Source organism: Athene noctua, chromosome 14 (assembly GCF_965140245.1).
Source record: "Athene noctua chromosome 14, bAthNoc1.hap1.1, whole genome shotgun sequence".
In the NCBI taxonomy this organism is placed as follows: domain Eukaryota; kingdom Metazoa; phylum Chordata; class Aves; order Strigiformes; family Strigidae; genus Athene; species Athene noctua.
The window spans coordinates 11141158-11167139 of record NC_134050.1 but is presented as its reverse complement, the minus strand read 5'-3'; the positions used below and the strand labels follow the sequence as shown (position 1 = coordinate 11167139).

Genomic DNA, 25982 nt, shown 5'->3' with positions numbered 1-25982 from the left:
ACGCCCGCCCCGCGCAGCGCCACGCCCACCCCCGCCGCCGTGTGGCCCCGCCCCGCCCTCCGCTGCGGCTCCGCTCGGTGGCGTCGCTGTTGAGCGGCGCTCGCCGCTGACGTCACGGCCGGCGCGACGCTGCGGGGGCGCCTGAAGGTGACGGTGGTCCCGGTGCCGGTGGCCACCCCGTCATGGCCGCCCGGCAGCTGCTGGCGCTGCGGCGCCTGCCCGCCGCCTCCTTCTCGGTGAGCGGGGACGTGAGGGGGGAGCGCTGGGTCGATCCGGGATGGGTCCGTCCGGTACACCGGTATTACCGGTGCTGAGCCCGTGTCTGCCCGCAGACAGCGCCCAAGAAGACGCAGTTCGGGTCGCTGCGGGACGAGGACCGGATCTTCACCAACCTCTACGGGCGGCACGACTGGAGGTGAGTACCGGAGGCGGGGCGGGGGGTGGGTCCCGGGGCGGCCTGTTCCGCTGCTGTCCGTCCCGGTGCTACCGGCCGAGCCCTGCCCGCAGGCTGCAGGGTGCCCTGCGCCGCGGCGACTGGTACAAGACGAAGGAGATCCTGCTCAAGGGGGTGGACTGGATCCTCGGCGAGATCAAGGCCTCGGGGCTGCGGGGCCGCGGCGGTGCCGGTTTCCCCACCGGCCTCAAATGGAGCTTCATGAACAAGCCCCCGGATGGCAGGTGAGACCAGTACTGGCACCGCCGCAGCCCCCTTCCCCACGGGGAGCCTGGCCGTGACGGTGCCTGCCCACCCCCCCAGGCCCAAGTACCTGGTGGTAAATGCAGATGAGGGGGAGCCAGGGACCTGTAAAGACCGGGAGATCATGCGCCATGACCCCCACAAGCTGGTGGAGGGGTGCCTGGTGGCGGGGCGTGCCATGGGCGCCCGTGCCGCCTACATTTACATCCGCGGCGAGTTCTACAATGAGGCCTCCAACCTGCAGGTGAGTGACGGGGATGGGGGGGGGGACAGGAGACACCCTACTATTGGGAAGAGGGAACCCCCAGACTCACTCGCCCCTCTCCACTGCAGGTAGCCATTCGGGAAGCCTACGAGGCCGGGCTGCTGGGGCGGGATGCCTGCGGCTCGGGGTACGCCTTCGATGTCTTCGTGGTGCGGGGCGCTGGAGCCTACATCTGTGGTGAGGAGACAGCCCTGATCGAGTCCATCGAGGGCAAGCAGGGCAAGCCACGCCTGAAGCCCCCCTTCCCCGCCGATGTGGGTACGTCCTCAGTTCTCCTGGCTCTTGGCAACACAAGCCTTAATTTTCAGCTGTTGCTTGAGAGCGGGAGAAAATGGCAGCAACTGGACAAAACCAGTTGTCCCACGGCTGCCGTCCTGCTGCAGGGATGAAGCAGCCAGTGAGAGCTCCCACTGCTTCCAGGTGTCTTCGGGTGCCCCACCACGGTGGCTAACGTGGAGACAGTGGCTGTGGCCCCCACTATCTGCCGGCGGGGTGGCACCTGGTTTGCTAGCTTCGGGCGGGAACGCAACTCAGGGACGAAACTCTTCAACATCTCGGGTCATGTCAACAACCCTTGCACTGTAGAGGAGGAGATGTCGGTGCCGCTGAAGGAGCTCATTGAGAAACATGCTGGTGAGCGCCACAGGCCGCCCCGATGAACCCCACCGGGTCGGCGCTGGGCCCAGCTCAGCCCGTCCTGTCCGCTCCTCTCTGGCAGGGGGTGTCCGTGGGGGCTGGGACAACCTGCTGGCTGTCATCCCGGGGGGCTCCTCCACGCCACTGCTCCCCAAATCGGTGTGTGAGACCGTGCTGATGGACTTCGATTCCCTGGTGCAGGCGCAGAGCGGGCTCGGCACGGCCGCTGTCATTGTCATGGACAAATCGGTAAGGGAGGAGCCCCCCCCTCCCCGGCCCCCCTGTGCTGTGGCAGGGTCCTCACCCTCTTCTCCCTCCCCAGACCGACGTTGTTAAAGCCATCGCTCGCCTCATCGAGTTTTACAAGCACGAGAGCTGCGGGCAGTGCACCCCGTGCCGAGAAGGTGAGCAGGGATTGGGGGGAATGTGGGGTGAGGAGGGAAGATGGCAGGGGGTGGGGGGGCCACACTGCAGGTCCCTTATGGCTTTCCCATCCCCGCAGGTGTCGACTGGATGAACAAAGTCATGGCGCGGTTCGTGCAGGGCAACGCGCAGGCAGCCGAGATCGACGCGCTGTGGGAGATCAGCAAACAGATCGAGGGCCACACCATCTGTGCCCTGGGCGACGGGGCGGCCTGGCCCGTGCAGGTAGGGGGCCATTTGGGGCTGGTGGGAGGGTGTTTGGGGGTGGTGGGCAGCTTTTCCCCACCCCGTTAACCCATCTGCTTTGCTCCGCGCAGGGCCTCATCCGCCATTTCCGTCCCGAGCTGGAGGAGAGGATGCGGCGTTACGGGGAGGCCAAAGCCCGAGCGGCCTCGGCGTAAGGAGCCAGCGGCAGAGCAAGGGCTGCTGGTGGCGGTGGCCCTGCCGTTTCCTGCCGGAGGGGGGCTTCTTGGGGGTGGCGGGCTTCTCGCAGCAGGTTCTGGGGCTGCATTGAGGGGTCCTCATTAAATGCTGCTGCGCTGATGGGCTCCTCTTTGCTGGAGAGGGGCAGGAGCAAGCCTTGGATGGAAAATGGTGGGAAGGGACGGCCGGGGCAGGGCGAGGGCTTTGGGCCCTGCATCCCAGGGATCAGGGGGATCCCCAGGGATTGGGGGATCACACAGCCACGGTCTAGATCCCCCCCTAGAGGGTGGGTTGGTGGGTTTTCATGAGACCCCATGTCCCCTCTCGAGGATGGGGCAGGAGAGCTCGTACTAGTGAAGGGGGATGGTCGTTGTCCCCTGGCCACCACAGTGGTGCTGGCGGCACGGGCCAGCCACGCTCCGTGACTTGGAGGCGGTGGCACAAGTGGATCCAAATGTGGCTTTTTTTTTTACTCAATCACAGTGGGTGATGTCACCCATAGGCAGCAGTACCAACAGCAAGGGAGTTGGTGTAGTTTCTCCGCCACAGCCCCTTTCCTTGCCCGTGCGGCAAAGCTGGGCTACAGGCAGATGAAAACAAGCCAGGGAGACCTCCACCTGTACACACACACACACATACACACAAAAAAAAAGAGGCTGGGGGCCACCCTGTCCCCTCCCGCATCAGGCTGCGGAGCTGTAGCGCGGTGCGTGGGTTTTCGGGCGGTAGCGGTCAGGCGCCAGCAGCTCCAGGGTCAGCTCGGTGATGATGGCCGTCAGCCCCCACACCTTGTGGGGGCCGTTGAGGAAGACGGGCAGGGTGTAGCTGTAGCGTCCGGCAGTGCGGAAGTGGGTGTAGCCCTGGTTCTCCTCCCGCAGGAGGTGAGCCAGGGGCAGGGTGAAGACCTCCTCCACCTGCCGATACAGCCGGGAAGGGGGTGACCGGGACTGTCGGTGTCACTGGGGAAGGGGGTGCTCATCCCAGGGAGGGGACGCGGCCGGTGCGGGGTCACCCACCTCATCGGGGTTGGGGTTCAGCATCAAGTCCTCCAGGGGCCCCAGGTTGGCCACGACGGGGGCCACCATCTGTCCCCGCTGGGAGGTGTGTCAGACAGGGACAGGGTGACTACCCCTCCCTAGAGTGTCACCCGCTCACCTTAACCCCCAGACACCCGTTGCCTGTCACCCAAAAGGCCTGCAGCCAGTGCCCTGTGTCCCTGTACCCTTGTCACCTATGTCCTTGGCCCCTCAAACCCTTGTCACCCGTGTCTCTGCCCCCCTGAACCTTTGTCACCTCTATCCCTATCTCCCCAAACCTTTGTCACCCATATCCTTAGCCCCTCAAACCCTTGTCACCCGTGCCCCTGCCACCCTGCCCTTGCGTCCTGGGTGTCCACAGCCACTCCACTTAGCCCCCCCCACCCCCCGCCGCGCCCCGCTGTCCTTGTCACCCGGTACCCCGTCGGGCAGCGTCCGTAGCTGTCCCCAGACGTTCGGGGGTCCCAGCGCCAGCCCCAGCTCCTCCCGCGTTTCCCGCAGCGCCGTGGCCACCGAGTCACCGTCCCCCGGATCCCGCCGCCCCCCGGGAAAACTGCAAGAGACAACGGCACCGTCATGGGGCGGGGGGTGGTGGTGTCGGTCCCGGTGCTTCCTCCCCGCCGCCGGTACCTGACGTCACCGCTGTGGGGCCCCCCCAGGCGGCGGGAGCGCAGCGTGAAGAGCAGCGCGGGGCGGCCCCGCACCGAGCACAGCGGCACCAGCACCGCTGCCGCCGCCGCTGTCCCCCGCCGCCCCCCCGCCGCCAGCCGCGCCCGGCACCGCTGCTCGCTCCCGCTGCTCAACAACCCCCCCTCGCCGCCGCCCGTCCCCGGCTCCGCCATGGCGCTGGCTCCGGTAGGGGGGGTGGGGGGAGGGACATCCGAGACCGCCCGCCCCCGGCTCCGCCTACAACGGCTGCGGGACAGCCCCGCCCGGGCCGCAATGCCTCCGCCGGGTGGGCAACCCACCCACGAAGGGTGGGCAACCCACCCACGAAGGGTGGGCAACCCACCCACGAAGGGTGGGCAACCCACCCACGAAGGGTGGGCAACCCACCCACGAAGGGTGGGCAAGCCCGGCTCTGGCCCCGCAACCCTCTTGCTGGGTGTGCAACAGCCCCCACCATGTGTGCAACAACCACACTGAGTGTGGAACAACCCCTGCCAGCTTTGTCCCCTCCCACACGTGCAATAACCTCGTCTGGGTGTGCAACAACCCCTGCGCCGTGTGTGCAGCCCTCCCACCGGGTGTATGACCCACTCTCCAGCTGTGCAACCCTCCTGCTGGGTGTGCAAGCACCTTCCTCCCACAGCTGCACAACCTTGTCCCCGGCTGTGGAACCACCCCGCCGGGCAGACAACCCTCTGACAGCGTGTACGACACCTCGCTCCCCTCTTTTCACAGCCCAGCCGTGTCACCATCCCTCCCCCCATCACCTGTCTCCTCGTGCCCGAGGGTGCTGGGACACCCCCACAGGTGCTGCACCCAGAAACTGCCGACGCTGGGATCGATCCGATCTCCACCCCCACTGCTACAGCCCCGAGAGGGAGGGTAAACTGAGGCACACCCAGCTGCGCTCTCCTCCCAGGACTCTGCCACCACCCCACAATTAGCTGCAGCCATTAACGAGCCACCTCCGACCCCACCCAGGCTGGTGGCAGCCCCTGGGCTAGTTGGACTGTGACACTGATACAACTGGTCTTTAAAAGAAGGGGGGACAGAAGGACAGATGGGACCATGGCTTGTGGGACGGATCTAGCACGCTGTACTGGGGTCGGGTGAAGAACAGGGAATATAGGGAATATGTAGGGAATACAGGGACATTGCTAAGGTGGTCAGATCAGGGAAGGAATGCTGGACAAGGGCCAGCAACGCCCAGGAAGCCCCCGGCCCCACGACAGACACTCTCAGACGTCCACCTTTATCTCTCAGCATTAAATGATTTTAAAAAAACTGTATAGAAATCACCACTCTCTCATAATTCTTTGTCTCCAGAGCCCCACATCGGCTTCACAACTCCCCTCTTGGCTTCAGTTTCAGCGAAACCTCCTCTCCTCCCACACATATCGCTTCCCTGCGGGCACCTTGCGGAAAAACAGGCTGTTCCCTCGGCTCATGTTGCCCTGGAAGGGGGAAGATGGCGACCAGAGGGTGAGTCAGGGCTACCTCAAGCCCCGCTGTGGTCCCCCCCAAACCCCGCAGGGCTCCCATGTGCCTTTTCTTGATGGCCAGGCAGCATCCTGGCACTGCCTGACTACGGCTACTTACCTCCCTGTGCAGCTGGCCCCAGCAGTCCAGCCACGAGGAGTAGGTAGGTGCGTAGGGGAGGAGGCCCCCGGCCAGCCTGGGGGAGGGAGAGGAGACGCACGGAGAATTATTTCCACCAGGGCCAAGCTGGTAGGGTAGGACCCATCCCTTCTGCAGCTCTACGTTGGGCTGAACCCCAAAATAGCCCTTTCAAGGCCAGGCTCCCCCCCACCGCAGTGCTACCGCTGAGGGATCAACCCCAGTGGGAGTTTAAAACCTTGTTGCTAACCAGGAGTTGATCAGGTGCAGAGGGACACGGCTGTCACCCACACCAGCCCCCCCGGGGTGGCAGCAGACTCACCCGCAGTTATTAACGGCCATCAGGTTGGAGACCAGCACGAAGGGGTAGGTCAGCATGCTGGCAAAGAACTGCAAGGGAGAGCAGGGCTGGTCGGCAGTGGCCCCCGCAGGGATCTCCCCTGGGAGAGAACGAACCCCAGAAAGATCCCCAGGGAACCCCCAGGAGGGTGCTCTTTCCCGCAGGCTTCACATGGGGCCAGGCTCCGTGGAGGAAAGGCTGAAGCTGTGAGCCCACGGGCACACAGGGTCCTGCATCTCCTCCCTAGAGTATTCCCTCCCCTGCGGGCTGATCCTTCTGGAGCATCCCAGCAGCCGCAGGACAGGCAGGACTACAGGGACACACCATTTCCCCAGGGAAAGAGGATTCAATTCTCCTCTCCCTCCCCGCAGGTCACACACGTGGGTGTACACACAGACGTGTGTGTGTGTGGGCTGTACTCACTCCAGTGACCGCCTGTGAGTAGCTCTTCATCTCAGTCATAGTTGAGACCTGTGCAAGGGAAAAAAGGCATCTTCAACCCCCTCCAGAGCCATGCTGCCACTCCAAAGTGTGACCCTGGACTGTCCCTTGAACCTCCCCTGTCCCTCCACACCATCAAGTGTCACCATGCCGCCCCCAGCACCTGCCCGGCCCCCCCCCCCAAAACAGGGCATGGAGTCCGTACCCCGTTTTCCAGCGCGTACGTGTTGATGAGGTAGGCCAGCATGTTGCAGAGCCAGAGTGAAAGGATGTCCCCGAGGAGCCGGGGGATGAGGCCGCTGAAAGAAGAGAAGCAACGGGAATGTGAGCCCAGAGCAGACCCGGATCAGGGCGTGCGGAGAGATGAGGAAAGGCCAGTTAGAAGCGGCTATTCCTCCAGAGGGGGAACCCCTGGTTTTGGAACGGGGATGCTCAATGGCTGACAGAGAGGAGCTGCCAGAGACCCAAAACACCCCCCAGCTGGTGCTTCCAGAGAATGGCTACTAAATCTTTGCTCCTTTTTAATGTCCCCAGGCACTGGATGTCACCCACACAACCCAAGGCCAGCAGCTGTGAGGCACTGGCTTGCCAGATCAGCGCCAGGAAGCCCCCCAGGGAGGGATGAACAGGAAATTTTTGTGCACCCCGAGGTAAGGGCAGAGCAGAGCTGCAGCGCCGGAGCGAGGAGCAACACCTGTGGATTTTGGGGAGACACCCACCCTGCTGTGCCCCCTCCCGCCCCAAGATGCCGATTATCAACACTTACGAGAAGAAGCCCAGGACACCCTCTTCTCGGTAAATGGTGGCGAAGGCGCTTAGTGTCCCGCTGCGGTGGGGATGAAGAGGAGAGCGCGGTCAGAGGAGGCACCCCACTGACAGGCAACCCCCCCCCCCCCACTGTGGCAGCCCCAGCCCACCCGCCCCGTACCTGTACTTGGTCTCGCGGCCGATGAACTGCACCATGCAGCGCAGGGTGATCACTGCGGGCAGAGACAGTCAGGACAGGGGTTGGGACACGGGGACGTTCCAGGGCGCCACCCAGGTCCCCGGGCCCACGCACTGGCTATGGAGTGGGGTGGGGTCAGGGGGGCACCTACCGTGAAAGGGGTGGGTGATGAGTGTGGCAGCAGAGCGAGCGACCATCTCTCGGGAGGTCTGAGGAGAATTGGGGTGTCAGGGGGAGGGGGAAGCAGAGAGCCCGGCGGTGCCAGTGTTGTACTGAGCCCCTCTCCCACCTGAGTGGACTCCAGCACCCTCCTCCTCCTTTTCCTCACCTCCTTAAGAACCTGCTCCAGCGAGGACACGGGCTCCTTCTTGCTGGCTCCTGGCTGGAGAGAAAGAGGCATCAGGAGAGGAACAGCCCCCCCCCCAAAAGGCCCTGCTCCCTCCCCAGCACCCACAGCTACGGGGGCAGACGGGAAGGAGGGAGTGAGAGGGGAAGGGGAGATGGTGAGGGAGGATTCACTGGGGGGAAGCAGCCTCGCACTTACCTCAGCCTGCTCGGCCTCCTGGTACCGCTGGGGAGCAAAGGGCAGGGTCAGTGCAGCTGCAGAGGACAGGGGAGGCCCCACCAGTGCCAGCCCCGCCAAAGCGACATGACACGGGGTCTCCATGTCCCCAGCTCCCGGCGGCTGAGCCCCCCGCCACCACCCCGGGACGTGTCCCTGTGTGTCTGTGTTCCCCCCGGTACCTGCAGCACTTTGCTGTGCACGACGGTGCCGATGGCGCTGGAGCAGAGGCGGGGGGTGAGGCCCTTGAAGAGTCCGGCTCTTCCATCGACCTTCACGATGTGCTTGGCTGGGGACAGCGGGGACCCGGTCAGGCCACGCTGGACCGTCCTCCCCCCTTTTCCACGGGGGATCCACACGCAACCAGCGGCCCGGCGGGGGGCACACAAGGGAACCGCACCGCCGGGGCAGACTCACCGTAAGCGAAGAGGCCGGGGAGCTGGTAGACCTGGCGCCCGAAAATGTTCCTCCCCAGGGTGGGCGGGAGCGGCTCGTAGCCCACCTGAGGCGGGAACAGGCAGCCTGCAGCCGGTACCGCGCCCGGTGCCGCCCCACCCCGCAGCTCCCCGTTACAGGCCCCTCCCCCCTTACCTGCACCAGCACCTTCACGTACATGAGGGGCTGCGAGAGCACGGTCAGCCCCGAGCCCAGCAGCACCTGCGAGGCCGCGTCCGCCATGGTGCCGCCCCGGCGTCACGGCCCAGAAGGACACCGACACCGCCGCCGCTTCCGCCGGTACTTCCGGCGCGCCCTCAGGCCGCTTCCGGACAGAAGGGTGTGTCCCCGCGGGGTCGCCGCAGCAACGAAGGGGCTGGGGGTGTGTGGGGGGTGTTTGGGGGGGGGTGTTTTTTGGGGGGGGAGTGTCCGTCAGGGTGGTGACGAGGCCTGAGGCGTCACCATGGCAACGGGGCCTGCAGCACCAGTGGGGCCTGAGGCCTCTCTGCAGCCTGCAGGCCTGAGGTGATGTCATGGCGACAGGGCCTGACATAGCACCATGGTGAGGGAGCCTGCAGGGCCTGAGGCACCGCCGTGGCGGCAGGGCCTGGGTGGCAGCAGCCTCTGGGCAGGCTGTAGGGCTGTGGGCAACAGGGAAGCCCCTGGGCGGGGACGGCACAATGAAAACAGGCGTCACCACGCAGAGGCTTGGCCACGGCACCACCTTTAATCTCGAGCACAGGCGCAGCAGCGTGCGGCGGTGGCGGATGGCCAGGCCCTGCCGGGGCCAGTGAGGGGGGGCCGGGCCCTGTGGCCGCGGGCAGCAGCCGCCTGCCCTCCCTTCTGCTTGCGTTGCTGCTGCAACAGCCCCATTTCAGCTCCCGGGGCTGTATCCTGTGAGGAGGCACCGGTGACATGGGGATGGTGGGTGCTCAGCAGTGGTTGGCAGCGTGATGCTGCACTTGTGCCACTGTCTGGCTGAGATATCACCATGGTGGTGTGGTGGCCATCTCCCTCTCGTGCTGCGCAGGGAAAGGTCACACCAGAGACAGCTCCAGGCTTCAATCCTGCTGCGCTGCTTCCCCTCGGGGTGCCAGGGACAGGTGGCTTAAGGGTCACAGAAGAGGGATTATACCCGCTGGGACAGCACTGGGGACACGTGTCCCTGCAGGACTGTCCCCTCTGAGACAGGGTGGACTGTGCTGGTGGGCCCAGGCTCACCGGGATACGGGCACGGCTCTGGCAGGGAGTGTTTGTCTGGTGCAGGGTGTTTCTCACTCTCCGGCTCCGCAGCCGCTTCCTCCTCCGTTGTTCCAGCTGTGCCGGATGGCAAAACGGTGCCAGGGTGTCTGCACCTCTGACACCTTGCACCTCCCCAGTGCTTTGTCCCTTCTGTCCCAAAAGTGGTGGCACCCGGGGACTCACCGGCTGGGCTGGGCCGCGGATGGGAGCCGGGGGCCCATCAGATACAGAGCTGTCGGAGCCGCTGGTGCTGTGTGGAGGAGACAACCACCTGCAGCCCCCACTGGCGCTGCAGGGTCAGCAGGGCAGTGTGGCTGGGCCGTACCTGGACTCAAGCTCCGAAGGGGAGATGTCGCTCCAGCCGCCACCAGATCCTGGCTCCCGGCCCAGCCGCTGCCGCAGCAGCGTGTCCACCTCCACCAGGCACTGCTGGAACTGTGGGATGGAGCCAGCGTCACCGCAACCTCCCTACAGCACCGGGACTGGCCTGGGTGCCGCGGTCTGGGCTGCCAGCCCACCTTGGCTGGATCGGGGTCGAAGAAGTCGAGCAGGGTGTCACAGAGGTGGTAGCCCAGCGCCTTGAGATCTTCCACAGTGAAGTGCGAGTTCCTCCCACCTGGAGGGGATAAGGGACAACGAAACAAGAGGCAGCTTCCCAACGCGGGAACTGCCCGCCCACCAGCACCCCCGACACCGGCATCCCTGGCCAGTGGCAGTGCCTCACCCAGCGTGGAGCCTCCGAAAGCTGCCTCCAGCGTGTAGCTGTTGGAGACACCCATGTGCCACATGACGACCCTGCCCGTCCCCGCTTTGCTCTTCTGCACTTTAAACTTGCAGCTGGGGAAGGAGAACTGGGGCCAGCCCTGGGTCAGCGCATCCCCCCACCAGGACACCCCGCATCCCCATCCAGTGTCACTGTGACGTGCGGCGAGGACACCGTTCCCCGGCTCTGAGCGTCCCACCTTGTCAGGGGCGTTTTTGCTCAGCATCAGGGGGAAGATGCGCTGGTGCAGCCGCAGACCAGCCTGGCCACCATCACAGCCATACATGAAGATGTTGTTCTTCCGGCTGTGCCCATGGAAGTCGCAGTACAGCACCACCTCCCACTCAGCCAGCACCCTGTGTGCATCAGGATAAGGCCACTGGCACCACCGTGGGAGCGGCACCGTCCTGTCAGCTCCCTGTCACCCCCCGCCACCTCACCTCTCAACCATGGCCCGCAGGTGCCACACGCCGGGGAAGGAGCTGCGGAGCGCTGTGCCATAAGCCCTGTTGGGGTCACGGCCCGCCAAGGAGCAGCGGGAGTTGCCCACCACCACCCCATCGGGATTGAGCATAGGTACCACCTTGAAGACAAAGAGCTGGCGCAGGAGCCGGGCGTCAGGGTGGGCGCTGAGGAGGAAATCGAGGAAACCCCGCATAGCCCAGGAGCCGCCGCTCTCCCCGGGGTGCACACGGGCGCTCAGCACCACCACCCGCTTGGCCGCCGCCACGCCGGCCGGACTGGTGATGGTCAGCAAGTAGATGGTGTTGCCGGCCAAACTGCGGCACAGTGCTCGCACCTCACAGTACCGTGAGCGTGCCGGGTCGCCCGCCAGCGCCTGCAGGTAGCGCTGCAGGTCAGAGTAGGTGTAGGGGTAGGAGTGAGCAAAGAAGCAGGTATCGCCGTCATGGGGGAAACGTGTCGTCCAGGAAAGGCAGAAGGCAGCCGGTTCCTCCCCACCGCCACCACCCTGGTAGTAGTGGATGTTGGTGCCGACACGGCGCCAGCCAACACCGCGACTCTGCGCGTCCTGCTGGGAGTAGAGCAGTGGGCGCATACCCTCGCCATAGAGGCTCTTGGGCTTCGCCAGGTTGGTGATGGTGAAGCGGTAGAGAGGTTCTCGCCGGGTGTTTTGGACGCGGAAATAGAACCACTGGGTGTGCTTGGCGGTGTACAGGTCTGGCCGCAGCGTCAGCACGTACTCGTAGGGGCCCCTGCACAGTGGGACATGCCACGCTCCGGCTCCTGGCCTCACTGCTGCCCCCCCGCCTTGTCCCCCCGTCCCTGGCCCCTTTCTTACACCTTGACAGCTTTTTGGAGATTGCCACTCTCGAAGCGTGATTCAAAGAGCAGCGTCGTGTCCTGGGGCCCCTCCAAGGGGGCTGCTGGTGAGGAGAGGGGCCCTGGGGCCCCCCCAACCCGAGCACGGGTGAAACAGGAGCCTCGGGGTGCTGCAGGGGGAAGCCCGGAGGGACGGCGATGGGGGTCTGGGGAGGCCGAGGGGGCACCCAGGGGTGCTGCCCGCTCCCTGCTACCTGGGTGGAGGTGGTAGACGACGGTGCCCAGCTCCTCGCTGAGGGGGGCCGGGGCCTGCTCAGGGCCCATGGGCTGGCAGAAGGGCTCTGGTTCTGGGGGGACCCACTCTATGCAGGGGAGGAACAAATGGGTGCTATGGGCAGGGTGGGGGGCTGGCGCAGGGGGCAGACGGGGGGCCAGCCGGAGCGCTCCCTCACCGATGTGCTCCATCGTCTCCTTGATGACCTCACACTCGACGGGCCAGCGGGGAGCAGGTGGGGGGCCCCGTGCCGAGGGGAGGGCAAAGAGACCCCGTGGCTCCCCCGGGGGCCCGCGGTGCCGTGCCAAGGAGGCCGGTGTGCACTGGCGGGGGGCTGGGTCCAGCCCCCCAGCAAGACCGGGAGGGGCTGCGGGGGGGTTCCGGTGCACTCCTGCCTCCAACCGAGATGCGGGAGAGGTCAAGCTGGGGTGGGGACACCCCCCAAAAGCACCCACCACCCCAAAGCAGGGGGAGGCTCCCCCATCCCGTGCTCCTGGTGCTGGAGCGGGGGCTACAGGGTTTCACTCACGGCTCAACTCCTGCCCAGGACCCCACAGGCAGCCGGTGTCAGGGTGCTGCTCGGAGGGGCCCCCTGGGGCCGCAGGGGTCTTCTGTCCCCCCATCTTCTGGCCTTGGGGAGAGCAGTGCTGCAGCCCAGAGGGGCCAGGGGGGCACTGGGGGGTGCCACGTCCCTGTAGCCAGGGCTCACCTTGGAAATAGCCGTAGTAGCGCAGGTGGCTGCGCATGAAGCTGTCGTAGGGCTCGGGGAGCAGCCCCCCATCAAAGCCCCCCAGCCCCTGCTCCCCAAGGTGGGCAGGGGGGTGCCCCGAGGGCCGCATGGCCGCCAGAGGTCTGGCAGGACCCTTCTCCAGTCCCAGTCAGAGCCAGGACGCGGTTGCTGAGCGACCAGCGGGGAGGGACAGGGCGGTCCCAGAGCGGAGCTGGGAAAGGAGCCAGAGGGCTTTCGCCATCCTGGCGGACACCCAGGACAGCAGGGCCACAAAGGGCCACACTGACATCAGCCCACCAGCCCCAAACAGCCTCCTGTGGCCGTGGCAGGGACCAGGAGAGCCCCCACTCAACCAGACAGCACATCCCAAACTGCTACAATTTATTGGACAATGGTCAAGTGAAGGGCTCTGAACTGTACATCTGTAAAAAAACAAAAACAAAAACAAAAAAAAGCGCGCAGCACGGCTCATGTGCTTGATGCGGTTTTCCTCCGCTTCAGCCGCGCTCGCCAGTCCTCTGGCAGCGCCTCGAAGTTGGCGTTCCTCTCTGCCATGCCACTGCGGGGAGAAAACGGGGCCTCAGGTGCGGGTCTCCTCCCTCTCTGCCTTCGCAGGAGACAAAGGGAACATGTGCCCCCGCCCCGCCCCACCCCCAGGCTGTGGCACCGGGTGCAACCCCAACTCCTCCGGGATCCGTTACCTCATCAGCTGCTGCTGTTTCCACTCCTCGATGCGCCGCTGGGCCGTGGTTTCCCGATCCTCTTCGCTGGAGCTAGAGTTCTCCTCCTCATCCAGCTCCCGCTGGATGCTTTGCCACTTCTTCACCAGCGATGGCATCTTCGTCTTCCCCTTCTTGCCCTGTGCCACAAACACCAAAAGTGAAGGGCAGTTGAAATGGGAGGGAACTCCCCCCAACCCCACAGCGGTGCCAGAGCACCCCCTTACCTTGTCCTTCCGCCCTTTCCTCGGCTTCTCCTTCTCCGGCGGCGGCGGCGCCTTGGGGACGGGCGGGGGGGGCGTCTGTGGGGGTGGCGGGGGCGGCGGCGGGGGCTGCTCGGCAGTGCTGGTGGCAGGCAGGGCTCCCCGCACCGGGGCAGCGGCCAGGCCGACGGGCGCGGCACACTCCGAGTAGCTCATGACGGAAGAGGTGGCGGGTGCCGGCACGCCCAGGTAACCCGACTGCAGGCCCAGTGCCGCGGGCTGAGGGCCGGCGTGGCCCGGGGCGATGCGGAGGTTGGGGCGGCCCTGGATCTCGCCCTGCAGGCGCTGGCGAGGCCTCAGGGAGGCGAGGGGCACGGCCGAAGGCTGGTACTTGCCGGTGGCCATCAGGGGCTGGCTGTAGATGACGGGGCAGCTGCCGATGGTGGCCGTTCGCTGCAGCAGCCCCGGGTTCATCTCCACTGCTTTCCTCTTCTGCGGTTTGGCGGAGAGCAGCGGCGTCGGGCTCGGTTCGACGGTGCCCTGGGAAGAGCACGCAGATGTCAGTGCCGAGCTGGGAGGAGGGACGCGGCCCCGAGGGACCCCCGCCTCCACGCACCAAGGCTGGCCGAGCCCTGGCTTTGCCCGGCTGCTGCTCACCTGGCTGCTGCTGCTGCTGGCAGTGGGGCGCAGGAGAGGCTTCAGGGGAGCGTCTTCCTCTGTTCCCGGGGCGGGGGGCTCCTCGCCCCCCTCATCTTCCATCTCCACTTCCTGGATCTCGCCGTCTTCTCCAGGTGGGGGCGGCGGCGGGGGCGGCGGCGGGGGCGAGTCTGGGGGAGGCGGAGGCGGCGGAGGCATTTCCAAAGGCAAGGGAGGTTGGAGGACCGGGACAGAGGACTGAAGCAGAGTCCAAAATGGAGTGAGCGGCATGAGAGACGTAGCAGGAACTTGGCCTGAGAAGGATTCTTTACAAAGGGAGCCTGAAGAATACATATTGACACAGGCTTGAAAACCCACGCTATGGACCGCGCTGCCTGCTCCTGCCCGCTGCCTCCCTGCCAGGCCCTGCCTGGGAGCGGGCAGGCAGAGCTCCAGCCACGGGCTCGACTGACGACCTGCATGCCGCCTTCCCTGGCACCGCCACCATGCTGAAAAGTGCTGGGGACAGCTTGGGCACAGCGCTCAAACCACTGCCCGGGGAGGGGACTGGTGCCGCCACCTGCTCCAGCGCTCGGCAAGGCCCCACAACACCCCACCCTGGGGCTGGGAATCCCCCCAAAACCACAGCGATCCCCACCCCCATCACCGTACCTGTGGTGCGCTCGGCGGGGTCCCCGGCGCGCTCTCCTTTGTCTTTTGGAGGTGGTTTAGGAGGACTGTCGGCTTTTCTGTCGGTGGTTCGCTGTCCCTCCTCTTCGTCCTCCCCGTCGGGGAACTCCCATTGCGACTCTCCTGAGCGCTCGTTAACATAGAAATAGCGTCTATGCTCCCTAAATCACAAGAAAGAGAAGGAGGCTTTAGATTCCCTCCCCCGCCACCGACACTCCGAGGCGGGCCTGCCCACGACAGCGGTGCGCTCTCGCAGGGAAGACCCTCGGCAGCAGGGCTGCCGCTCTCCCAAACGCCACAAACAACTTTGAGGACAGAGGCAGGAGAGACCCGAGCCGGCTCGCTCAAAGCTATTTGCATTGCTGGCTGCATGAACGTCGCCCTGAGCCCCCCGCTCCAAGGGAGGGGAGGGCTGAGAAAGCAGGCCAGCGTGCAGCAGAGCGACGTCTCTCGCTAGCATCGGGACTTTCAGCCGCCACCTTGGCTGAAAAGTCGCCCTCCAAGAAGAGGCACCGGGGAACAGCCCAATGGAGAGAAGCGGCTGCCCCCCTACCCCGTGGTGCGTGGAGGTCGCTTTTATGATACTCTTGGTGTCAAACACACAGTGAATGCTAGAGAGAGGGAGCGGATCTGGGAGCTGAAAAACAAAAGAGCAAAGATTTCAAACAAAGGAAAATTAATCAAGAAAGCCAAATAGACAAAGAAATGTTTGGGTCTGACCTGCTGGCAGGAGACAGAAATCTTGTTCTTCATTCCGTCGATGAGTTGAAGTTTGTCCTTTGTCAGAGCTGTTGGTCAGAAGAGGTGATCCAGAGATCCTGCAAAGTTCACAGAGCTCTCGCATGCGCGACCCCCCAGGCCCGCCCTCCACAGCGCTTTACACTCGCAAGAGTGAAAACCAGCTCTGTCCGATCAGGGAATCAGCTCCGTCTCAAAGCACTGAGCACTCCGTTTGGATCCTCCAGTTTGGTGGTTGGCCCAAACTCTGCGAGTGCCGGATGTTTCTCTGCCTGCCCAGCACTGCTAACAGAAGCTGCTCTCAGTCTCCGAGAGGGACGGCGCCAACGTCGTCGGGTGGTGATGGTCACAAATCATGTCTGAGATGTCAGAGATGAAAGGTGAGAAAGGTAGGAGAGCGCGTACCTGTCCCAGTGGCAGGACCAGCCTTTAGGGGTGGCGTTTATTTCGTATTGTTTTAGCTGTTCGGCTGCGTCTTGGAGTTTGCGTTTGAGGTAGTTTCCATTGAGAGCACCTTCTCGCCAGTCTGCAATGCGGGTCTAGAGGGCAAGAACCGGGGGGGGGGGAAAGCGGTTGAGGGAGGCTGCAAGCGGCTCTCGGGACAGGACTCGAGCTGCGGGAGGCTCCCTTATGGCACGGGGCTTGGGGGGGAAGACACCGCCTCCGCGCAAAGCCATGCTCTCCCCCCGCCGAGGAAAGGCCCTGCAGGAGCGCGGTTGTGGCGCCGCTGCCACGAGCTTCACGCAGCACCGGCACTCGAACGGCGGACAGTATTTGTTATCCGCTTCGGAACAGAAGGCCGGAGCGAGGGACGAAGGCTCGGTTACCTCTGTCTGCAACAGCAACATGTGGAAGTTGGAGATAGATTGTCTGTTGATGCCCAGGAACTCCAATTTATTAGTCAGAGTATTTGCCAGCTCTCCAATCTGAAACTGCCAGGGAGAAAGGGGAGAGTAAGGAGCCGCTCTCCGGTAGCGGCACCGGGGGCTGCGGCCCTGCAGCTCGAGGCCTTCCCCGGCAAACGAGACTTGGGACCGCCTGCGGCCCCTCCGCCGTGCCACCCTGAACGTCAGCGCCTGTCACCCCCTCCGTTAAGACCCGCTACCTCCTGCGCCCCAGGGACAGGGTCGCTGCGGGGTGGCAGGACCAGGCCTCCTCTGGAGCCGCCAGCGAACCCCAACTCCTCGCCCTGCTCCCACTCCCAGGTGCGATCACCACTCTGCCCCAGCCCAAGGAGGGTGCGGGCTCGGGTCCGCTTCAGCGCCTGGCTCTGGAGTTATAGCAGAGCAATCGCCAGGGCGGAAAGCATTGAATCTAATCCTCCAATCACTTCCCAAAGGAAATGGGCCGGGATATAATTTCAGGCTTTGTAAATCATTGCTTTCCAGAGGAACTAGTTGGAAAGCGCAGGAGAGGGGCGACAGCTCTGGATTTACTCCTGAGCAGAGACAGGATCTATGTTAAGATTCAGGCCAGCCTGCAGCGACCACTGTTCCTCGACCCCGGCATCCCATGGGAGCAAAATCTCCAAGTGGGGCACTGCCCGGGGCCACAGGGACCCCTGCATCTATCCCCCTGCCTGTGGCAACTGCAGGAAAGTGGCTACAAGCCAGGAAACGATCAGGAGCAGGAACGGGGTGGACGCCTGCAAGTGGCACCACCACTGCTTTAAGGAGGGCTCTAAAAATGACTTTTTTTTTTTTCCCCTTTTGCTCTTCAGAAGAGGCTTTGAAAGGTCCCCAAAGCCAACAACGCAGTGTCTGTCTCCAGAGAAGGAGAATGGGCCAGAGAGACAAACAGCACTAGAGAAACCCAAAGCGGGGAAATGAATTCCCACGTTTTAACGTGGCTACGGAGAAGCCAGGGAAGATCCCACAGTGGAGGGCGACTTCACAGCAGAGGGCCCAGCGAATCTCCTGCAAACCAGAGAGCCGGCAGAAGAGAGATTACCCCGAATTGATGAAGCAAATGGTACCAATTACCCGAGGAGACGGCATTCCTCCAACCTCTAAAGGGATCCCGCGTGGCAAAGCACCACGCTACAGCACACAGTCCGTCACAGCGCACCGCCAGGACCAGGAGGAGAGGGGATGGCAAACGGGCTGGCTTAAAAGGCTTTCGGTAGCCATCTGGGGTGCGGCAGGCACGAGTGTGGTCCTGCTGCAGGCTTTTTTAAGCTTTTTTAAAAAATAAATTTAATTTAAATCAGACAAGCCTCATGTAGATGCTATACTGAGGGAGGCTCTGGTTTGGGGCAAAGTCGCATCTCAAAACTCTGTTAAGAGTTCTTTTATAGGGGAGATGCTAAAGCCATCAGGATGACAATAATGAAGCCCTTTCACGCTGGAAAAATGATGAAGTGGTAGGAAATGAGGGCAGGGCCCGAGGTCAGCTCTCACTGCAGGTAGCCACCGGGGTTGTACCGTGAGCTGGCAATTCCCCATCTGTAAACCATCTGGCCCAGGTAGGTGCCAATGGTTGCTAACGAAACCAAATTGCTCAGGAGCCAAATTTAATGCTGCAGGAGATCTCCTGGTAAGGAGCAAGTGGGAATTAAAAGGACAAATAGAAAAGATCTCCCCTACCACTCAGTGTAACTGTCACCCAGAGCCTGTAGCTCTGTCACTACTGTGGCTCAGGAAGGGGCTCTGGGAATCCTTCAGCCGCAGCCAAAAAGAGCAAACCAAGGCTCAGAAAATATCAGCACAATGCTGCAGAAATCCCCAGGGCTTCCCCCATTTCTAACAATGTGGGGCTTCCCCAAAATCTAACAACTTCAAAAAGGAACGCCAGGTGAGGGACAGAGTGACAGGTACCGGCAGCCTCCAGACACAGAGAGATTACGAACGAGGAGTCTTCAGCCTGGAAACGGGATAACTGCATGGGCACGTGCCAGAGGACTGAAATATTGTTATTGGTGAAAAGAAAGTCAAGACAAAAGTGTTCGCGCTCTCTCAGGACAAGACCCAGGGCTCAGTCTTTATGCCCACCACAACCCCCCTTTTATTTTTTTTTTAAAATGCTTTCAAGCCTTTGCTGCTGGCTAATCCTGCATGGCTGTTCTTTCACAAGGATGAGCTGCTCTTGCAGCCGTGCCGGGATCTGAGCTTTAGAGCTGCAGCAGGCACCTGGCACCATCCCATGGGGAGTGCGGGAGGTGGCCAAGGCCACTCCAGCCGGCCCGAACCCACAGCCCAAAGCTCAGGTGTCCCTGGGGCAGAGGCCGAGTGCCTGGCCACATCTCTAGCGCGAGCTGGGACAGATCTCACCAAGGCGCATCTCTGCATTTCTGTACCTTTAGGTCCTGCTCCTCCTCTTCTATTTTTGGTGCCCCCTGGGCTTTTGCTTTCTCCTGGGGCTCCTCAGACTCTGCCTCTTTGTCTGAATTTGCATCAGCTGCTTCTGTGCTTGCCGCTGTGGAAGAAGAAATGACAGGTCAGCCCTTCTCCCACCACTGCCATGGTGCTGCTGACAGCCAGCTGGAGACACCGTGCTGGGGAACCAAAGCCACTGCAGGAGAGGGCAGGGAAAGAGCCAGGGCCTCTTTCCTACAGGAGCTGGCGACCAGAACCTGAAATTAAAAAGGAAAGAGGTCACTGCCTTTCTGATAGGGAGGATCCTTCTAGAAGGACAGTGCAGGAAGCATTGCTACTGCACAAGGGCAGGGAGGAGGAAGGGCCTGAAGCACAGGGATGGAAGGAAGTGTGGGGAGAGCTAACTAACTGCCAGGCAGGCAATGGTTAAACTCCGGCGGTTTAATATTTTGTCAAGAAAAGGGATCAGGTATTAAATAAGTTGAGGCAATTCTCAAAGACTGAAGAGCTCCCAAAAAGCTGTCAAAGACTGTAAGGCTTTGCCTCCACTGCATCACAGGACAACTGCAACTGATTTTCAGTCCGAGTGACAAATTCCAGGGAGGGAAGTTTTGTGAGGGCTTGTGAGGTGGAAAAACCCACATTCCCGGAGTGGCCTCAAGGGCAGGACAGTTCCCTCAGGCACTCTCCAGCAGCAGGGCCTCAGCTGTTACACGGGTTATTTTAGAGCTCCTGTTCCCCAGGGAAGCGGGAAACCAGCACTGCTGGGAGGAGCTTGCTCCAGAGATGTGGTGAGGCACAAGGGAAAACTCTCCAGAAAAACCACCCTAGATGAACAGCATCGCTGATTTACCACCAGACCTGCCGCCCACATCACACTTCCACCTGAAGCAGACGTGTGTTTTGGGGCAGGCACTCTTATGGGTCCAGCACCATCCCCCACTTCAGCAGGACACAGCCTGCTCCAGGCTCAGGCACTTTTGTACCCTTTGGTTCTTTTCCTGGGAAAAGCAGTTGTGTCTCGTTCAGGCAGTGTTCTGTGCCACAGGGGCTGCCTCCTTCCTTGTGCTGGGGAGGGACCGGCACATCTGGGAGCACCGGGGCTGCCGGACACAGGTCACTCTCCCAAACACAGGGGCCAGCATGTTTTGGGAAGCGCGGGAGGGTCGGGAGAGGGAGCAACACACGGGCTGTGGAGCACCACCAGCCACAACCATGCTGTTTTCCAAGGCAATAAATTTATATGATGCTCTGCAACATCCGCTAGACTGCTCTTAGTTTATACGTGACAACAGCCTCTGAAAAACCACAGAAAAGCCCTGACAGGAACATGAGCTCTGCTGAGGTGCTGTTGTCGCTCGAGTGACGTATCTGAGACACAGGTGGCATCAGACAACCCTTCCACGAACCAGGTCTGTCCGCAGCGAGCTCCTGCCTTATGTTCCCTGCGCACCAAGCGCAGAGCTGGAGCAGCTCCTGGGGAACTCCTATCTCAAATTTGGTGACTGTCACCTGGCAGCTCAGAAACTGCGCTTGGAAAGAGGAAGGGAACAGTTCCCCGTGTACCATGGTTCAGATTTGTAACAGTGGAAGGAAAGTGGAAGGTGGCGAGGCGTGAAAAAGCCGTTATCATACTTCTGTGTTCCCTCTCCTGATAAAGCCTCAAGTACGGGCACTCCATTTTCCTGATGAGTGCTGGACGTAAACACTCTCCTGTTTATTTTCTTTAATTACGGGATAAAGGAGAGAAATTGGCAGAGCATCAGCTTACTCCCACGCAATGCCCTGAGCTAGTGAGACCACTTGGCTGTGTGCGACTGGTGACAGCCACCCTGCTGGGCCTGTCCCCAGCCCGGCACACGTACCTCACCGCCCGGCCTGGCTCCTCTACGTGTCACGTGGGGCTCCCCACACATCTTCGGGGAAAGGAGCCCCTGGCAGGAGAGGGCTGCAGCTTTTCCAAGCACCCGCTCCTCCCTCCGAAGGGAGTTTTTCCAATTACCTGCTTCTCCCACTTCCGGGCTCTCCCGGCCCATTTTGCTGGAACCTCGACTCGCTGATTCGGGGCTGGCAGCTCCGACAAACAGTTTCCATTTCCCCCGTTTAGAGGCCAGCCTGCGGGTTGCATCTTGCGAGGCTGACTGGCTCCCGTCAGAGAGTGGGCTGGAGCCTGAAATGCTGCCATCGCCTTCCTCCAAGGCCCGCAGCTCCGCCTGCCGAGAGATGTGACAGTGAGCGGCGCTTCGGGGACTTGAGCCTGCCCTGAAGAGCAGCCATGGCTCCGAGTCACCTGGGAAAGACGCTCACATTGGGGCACTGCATTCACAAAGACAGAGCCAGGAGTTTGCCAACGGCTGCTGGATTGCCAGCAGAGCCTCTGCATGAAGCTGCGGCTGATCAGCGCCCAGATGAATACAGGGCCCCAGCCTGTATAGGAGCAGCACCGGGGGTGCGGGGTCGCTCTCCCAAAGGAGGCAGGACAGAGACAGAACTGGGAGTTGCTGCTCCCGGTTTCTTTCTGGCTATTCCCTGGCTGCACCTACGGCCTTGTTTCTGTGATAAAAATGTTTCCCCTTACTTTCTTTCTCTCCAGCACCATCTCCAGCTCGAGGGTGTCTTGCTCCTCCTCTTCCTCAGCACTTTCCCCCGACTGCACCACGCTGCACAGATCCTCCTGCAGCGTGTCTTCCAGGGGATCCCGGCTGGGCTCCGGCTCTTCGGGGGCAGCCGCAGTCTCTTCTGTTTTTGCCTCCTCTTCTGTGGGTGGCTCGACCTCCTCTTTACAAATCACCTTCCTCCTCCAACGCTCCTCTTCCTCCTTCACCACATCAGGCAGGAGTGGTGCCAGGAGGGCTGCAGCCACCCCTTTCTTCTCCTCCTCACTGTTGGAGAGCGCCTGCACACCTTCGTTCACTTCCTGCAGGCCAAGCCTTGTGTGAGTTTTCTGAGCTCTGCGCGAGTCTGCAGCTCCCTGCCCCCTCCTACCAACCCTCCACCTCCCCCCACAGTGAAGCAGCCCACAGAGGAAGGAGCCTGGGTGGCCCCGTGCTCCCAGGGCCCCTCTTCGGGCTGTGAACAGAGTGGAGTAACCCACCTGCTGCCCAGGAAGCCCAAACAGGTGCCTACAAGCCCTGTGGCAACCAACACCCAGTGTTAGGCTCATCTGACTGACCTTCTTCACCTCCCTCTTGGTGAGGTTGGCCCCACGGCTGACGCTGCCCGGGGTAGCCCCCTTCTCCTGGGGGTACAGCTCAGCAGCTGCCACGAAGCTGCCATTGGCACCTGCCACAGTGCTGCTGAGGAAGAGGAGAAGGAGTGAAGGGCAGGCTCGGGGACCATGTCCCCAGGCTTGCCCTCACGGGACCAGGGCTCTCACCCACCTGTGCTGGTAGTGCTGCAGGCCCTGAACCTGCGTCGCCAGGTACTGTGGCAGCTCCCAGGTCACCTCATTGCTCTGGGTGTTCCAGTAATAGTAACAGCCGGTGTTCTCATCCCACACCTCCTGCCAGTCGCCCATCTCCAGCTCCCCCACTGCCAGGGGGGACATGACAAGGACAGGCTGTCACCCAGGGGACACAGGGGGCCTGATCCATCACCCATGGGGACATGCAAAGCCTATGTGTCACCTGCAGGGCATGTGCAGTCTGTCTGTCACCCAGGAGACACACGGAGCCTGTGTGTCACCTACAGGGTGCATGGAGCCCGTGTCTGTCACCCACAGGGGCGCATGGAGCCTGTGACCATCACCCAGGAGACACATGGAGCCCATGTCTGTCACCCACAGGGACATGCAAAGCCTCCGTGTCACCCACAGGGCATGTGAAGCCTGTGTCCATCACCCACAGGGGCACAGGGAGTCCATGTCTGTCACCCATGGGGACACGCAAAGCTTGTGTGTCACCCACAGGGCACATGGAGCACGCACCCATCACCCACGGGGGCACATGGAGCCCCCGTCTGTCACTCAGGGGACGCACAGAGCCTGTGTGTCACCCATGGGGTGCACCGAGCCCACATCCCCCCCAACCAGACCGGTTCCCCAGGCCACTGTCACCCCCCTTTTACCAGTGGCAGTCATTTGTCACCTCCCTCAGCTCCCTTTCACTAGCAAAGTGGTGGGCAGCAGCCCCCCCCACCCAAGCAGGGTGAGGCGCTCACCTCCCGCCAGTGAGCATTGCGTGTCGTACTGCCACTCCGGGGCCGGCACAGCGCCCGCGCCGTTGGTGGTGCTCGAGGACTGGCTTCCCGAGTCCTTTGGCTCGGGGCGGGGAGGCGTAGGGGGCGGCGCAGATGAGGAGGAGGAGGAAGTGGGCTCAGCGGGCTGTGGAGGAGCCGTGATGGCATCGATCTCCTGGAAAAACAATATCCCGACATTAACTTCAAATCCCACAGGGGGGCAAAAGCAGAATCAAGAAGTGCTTAGAGGCAGAGAACAATGTTTCAGATGGTGAAACTACTGTCTTTTCACCTCCCCCCCCACCTTCCTCCCAAGGGGAAGCTCCTGCCCGCACTCACCGCCAGGAAGTTGGCCAGCGTGCTGTCGATGTCTGCTGAGTTACTGCCATTCGCATCTGCGGAACGGGTCGATTTCTCTGGGGTTTCGCCTTCCTCGTCGTCGCTGTCTGCGTAGGCACCAAGCAGACACAAACCTCCTGGCCGGGGGTGGGGGGGAGAGGAGAGCAGTGGAGCCTCAGTGAGACAAGGGGGGCAGCACATCCCACCTCAGAGCCGCCATTGCAGGTGGCAGATCTGAACCCCAAACTCTGGGGGCTCCCGCTGTCACCCCAATAATCCTGTGAGGAGGGAGTGGCCCCGTGGGGAGAGGCAGGAATGGTTTGGGGAGACAGAACACCCCACCCCACTCTAAGTATTCAGGGAATAAACGCTGCCCCTCCCTCTTCAAAACATCCAGGGGGATGGCTGCTGGCCCCCCAAAATCAGGGGGGACCAGCCCCCCACAAACACACTGGGAGTGGGAAATACCCTCCCTGGAGAAAAAAAAAACCATCACCACTTGGAGAAAAAAATATTTCCCACCTCTAGAAAAAAAAGACTGGGGGGAATATCATATCCTGCCCCAAAATCAGAGTGAGGAGTCATCAGTCCCCCAAACACCAATATTTTAATTATTAAGTTATTATTCGATTTATTTATTAGCTAATAATAGGCAATAATAACAATAGATGAAGAAAAATCTCTTCCTCCCATCTGGCCCCTGAAAAAAATACACAGGTTGGAAAAATATCTTCTAACCCAAATTTTTAAGGTAAGAAATCATCTTCCCTTCATAAATCACTTAAGGAGAGAAGGGGGGGGAGCTCTCACATCATACCACCACCTCAAAAAGAGTGAAGCAGGGGCAGTAAACCTGCTCCCCCCCCAAAATCGGGGGGAGAATCACTCCACTCCCCCAGATAAAAAGTACTTAAACAGGGTAATCACCGTACCCCAACAGTAAGTTAAAAAAATACATTTAAAAAGCAATCACATACACACGACCCAAAAAACCAAGAAAAAACCCGTAACAATTAAAAAAGAATCGATTAAACCGTAAAAATAATTTACGAAGGGATTAATTATCCACCCCTTAAAAAAAAAAAAAAATTTCAAGAGGAAAGATCACACCTCCCTAGAAAAGGGCTTACATGGGGACAATCATCCCCCTTTTTTTAAAAAAAAAGCACTTAAATGGGAGCAATCAGCCCTCTTTAAAAAAATAGCACTTAAAAGGAGAATATCAGCCCTTTTAAAAAAAAAGACTTAAGGAGGGGTGAACCGCAGCCCCCTCCAAAACCACACGTTTAGGAGAAAAAAAACCCCACATTTTTTTTTTAGGAATACCAGATGGTGGGGGATGCTCCTCCATAAAAAAAGCGGGGGGGGACACTCCCCAAATTATTTTTTTTAGGGGAGGTTTATAACTCGTCTATCTCTCCGAGGGGCCTCGTACCTGTGGGCTTGACGGCGGCGGGCGCGGGGGGCGGTGGGTTGGGCACGCTGCGAGGGGGCTCCGCCACCGCTTCGGGCTCATCTGTGAGGGAAGAGCCATTAGAAACTGGAGGGCGATGAGGCTGAGGGAGACGAGGATGTTGGGCACCGCCCCGCCTCCCCCGGCCCCGGTACCGTCACTAGGCCGCAGCGCTACGAGGAGGCCGCGCTAAGGCCTCCACAAGGCCGCGCCCCGCCAACAAAGCGCGCCCCCCCCCCCCCCCCCCCCTTCCCCTCCCGCCGTTACCCGGCTCGGAGCCCGAGTCGGCCCCTTCAGCCGGCGGTACCGCCGCCTCGTCGCGGCGGGGGCCAGGAGGGGAGAGCTGGAGGATGGGCCGTCGGCCCGGCGCGGCGCGGGATTTTTTCCCCATGGCGGCGGCGGCCGGAGGCGGCGGGAGCGGCGCCTCAGGGTTGCGGCCGCGCCTGCGCGGTGGGGGGCCGGAGCTACTGCGTGCTGCGTCATGGCGCATAGGGGCGGGGCGTAGCGAGCCCCGCCCCGTGCCCAGCGCCGCCCCGCCCCCCGGGCTGCCTGTCCTGAGCCTATAGAGCCGGCCTGACCTACCGCCCCCTCCTACCCTACCGCACAGTGCTGCTCCCGCAGCCTATAGCCCCGTCCCACCCTACAGCCCAGTGCTGCTGCCCTTCAAGGGTCCATCCTATCCTACAGCAAAAAGCTGGTCCCAGGGGGTACAGCCCCTGCTCACACTACAGGTCCCTGTCTCTGATTTATAGCTCCATCCTGCCCTATAGCAGTGCTGCCCCTCAGCCAGAGCTGTCGCGGTGTATGGCACAGTCCTGTCCCTGGGGCCTATAGCTCCATCCTGCTCTGTAGCATGGCCCACGTAGAGTACCCTGGAAGAAAGAACTCCAGGGAGCAGAGCCCCACAGCCTTGCTTTACCCTCTCAACTCCCC

The 25982-nt window shown here is 61.9% G+C and overlaps 5 protein-coding genes across 10 annotated transcripts; 1 reads left to right on the top strand and 4 right to left on the bottom strand.

The window, feature by feature from the left end:
• Nucleotides 1–91: 91 nt before the first annotated feature.
• On the top strand, nt 92–2564 carry NDUFV1 (NADH:ubiquinone oxidoreductase core subunit V1). The gene is made up of 10 exons (XM_074918356.1): nt 92–236; nt 333–415; nt 508–678; nt 758–941; nt 1031–1220; nt 1383–1595; nt 1681–1847; nt 1921–2002; nt 2101–2246; nt 2339–2564. Exons 1-10 carry the CDS (start codon nt 183–185, stop codon nt 2420–2422), a joined length of 1374 nt encoding a protein of 457 aa, XP_074774457.1. The 5' UTR covers nt 92–182; the 3' UTR covers nt 2423–2564.
• Nucleotides 2565–2893: 329 nt separating this feature from the next.
• On the bottom strand, nt 2894–4323 carry NUDT8 (nudix hydrolase 8). Its single transcript, XM_074918631.1, has 4 exons — nt 4112–4323; nt 3902–4034; nt 3461–3538; nt 2894–3358 (listed from the first exon to the last, which is right to left on the bottom strand). The coding sequence occupies exons 1-4, from the start codon at nt 4321–4323 to the stop codon at nt 3128–3130; spliced, it is 654 nt and encodes a 217-aa protein (XP_074774732.1). The 3' UTR covers nt 2894–3127.
• A 1078-nt stretch (nt 4324–5401) lies between these two features.
• MTCH2 (mitochondrial carrier 2) lies at nt 5402–8811 on the bottom strand. Of its 4 annotated transcripts, none has more exons than XM_074918377.1 (13): nt 8648–8811; nt 8474–8558; nt 8239–8345; nt 8025–8065; nt 7823–7865; nt 7646–7703; nt 7477–7528; nt 7315–7374; nt 6754–6847; nt 6531–6578; nt 6090–6157; nt 5750–5825; nt 5402–5604 (listed from the first exon to the last, which is right to left on the bottom strand). In XM_074918377.1, exons 1-13 carry the CDS (start codon nt 8732–8734, stop codon nt 5518–5520), a joined length of 906 nt encoding a protein of 301 aa, XP_074774478.1. In that variant the 5' UTR covers nt 8735–8811; the 3' UTR covers nt 5402–5517. The 4 variants fall into 4 exon arrangements, with proteins under 4 accessions (XP_074774478.1, XP_074774479.1, XP_074774477.1 ...); XM_074918378.1 differs by having other exon boundaries at nt 7823–7869; nt 8035–8065; XM_074918376.1 differs by having other exon boundaries at nt 7823–7876; nt 8039–8065; nt 8648–8807.
• A 406-nt stretch (nt 8812–9217) lies between these two features.
• On the bottom strand, nt 9218–12890 carry AGBL2 (AGBL carboxypeptidase 2). Its single transcript, XM_074918630.1, has 12 exons — nt 12761–12890; nt 12581–12682; nt 12230–12442; nt 12032–12139; nt 11797–11947; nt 10937–11710; nt 10696–10852; nt 10458–10584; nt 10252–10349; nt 10059–10168; nt 9917–9983; nt 9218–9808 (listed from the first exon to the last, which is right to left on the bottom strand). Exons 1-12 carry the CDS (start codon nt 12888–12890, stop codon nt 9218–9220), a joined length of 2628 nt encoding a protein of 875 aa, XP_074774731.1.
• Nucleotides 12891–13145: 255 nt separating this feature from the next.
• On the bottom strand, nt 13146–25499 carry FNBP4 (formin binding protein 4). 3 transcript variants are annotated; one of them, XM_074918335.1, is made up of 17 exons: nt 25317–25499; nt 25032–25112; nt 23597–23733; nt 23240–23432; nt 22462–22612; nt 22254–22377; nt 21660–21998; nt 21084–21294; nt 19063–19181; nt 16595–16699; nt 16173–16306; nt 15750–15847; nt 15012–15190; nt 14361–14597; nt 13728–14243; nt 13483–13640; nt 13146–13340 (listed from the first exon to the last, which is right to left on the bottom strand). In XM_074918335.1, the coding sequence occupies exons 1-17, from the start codon at nt 25438–25440 to the stop codon at nt 13250–13252; spliced, it is 2997 nt and encodes a 998-aa protein (XP_074774436.1). In that variant the 5' UTR covers nt 25441–25499; the 3' UTR covers nt 13146–13249. The 3 variants fall into 3 exon arrangements, with proteins under 3 accessions (XP_074774436.1, XP_074774437.1, XP_074774438.1); XM_074918336.1 differs by having other exon boundaries at nt 22254–22374; XM_074918337.1 differs by lacking the exon at nt 15750–15847 and having other exon boundaries at nt 14361–14680.
• Between the last annotated feature and the right edge of the window lie 483 nt (nt 25500–25982).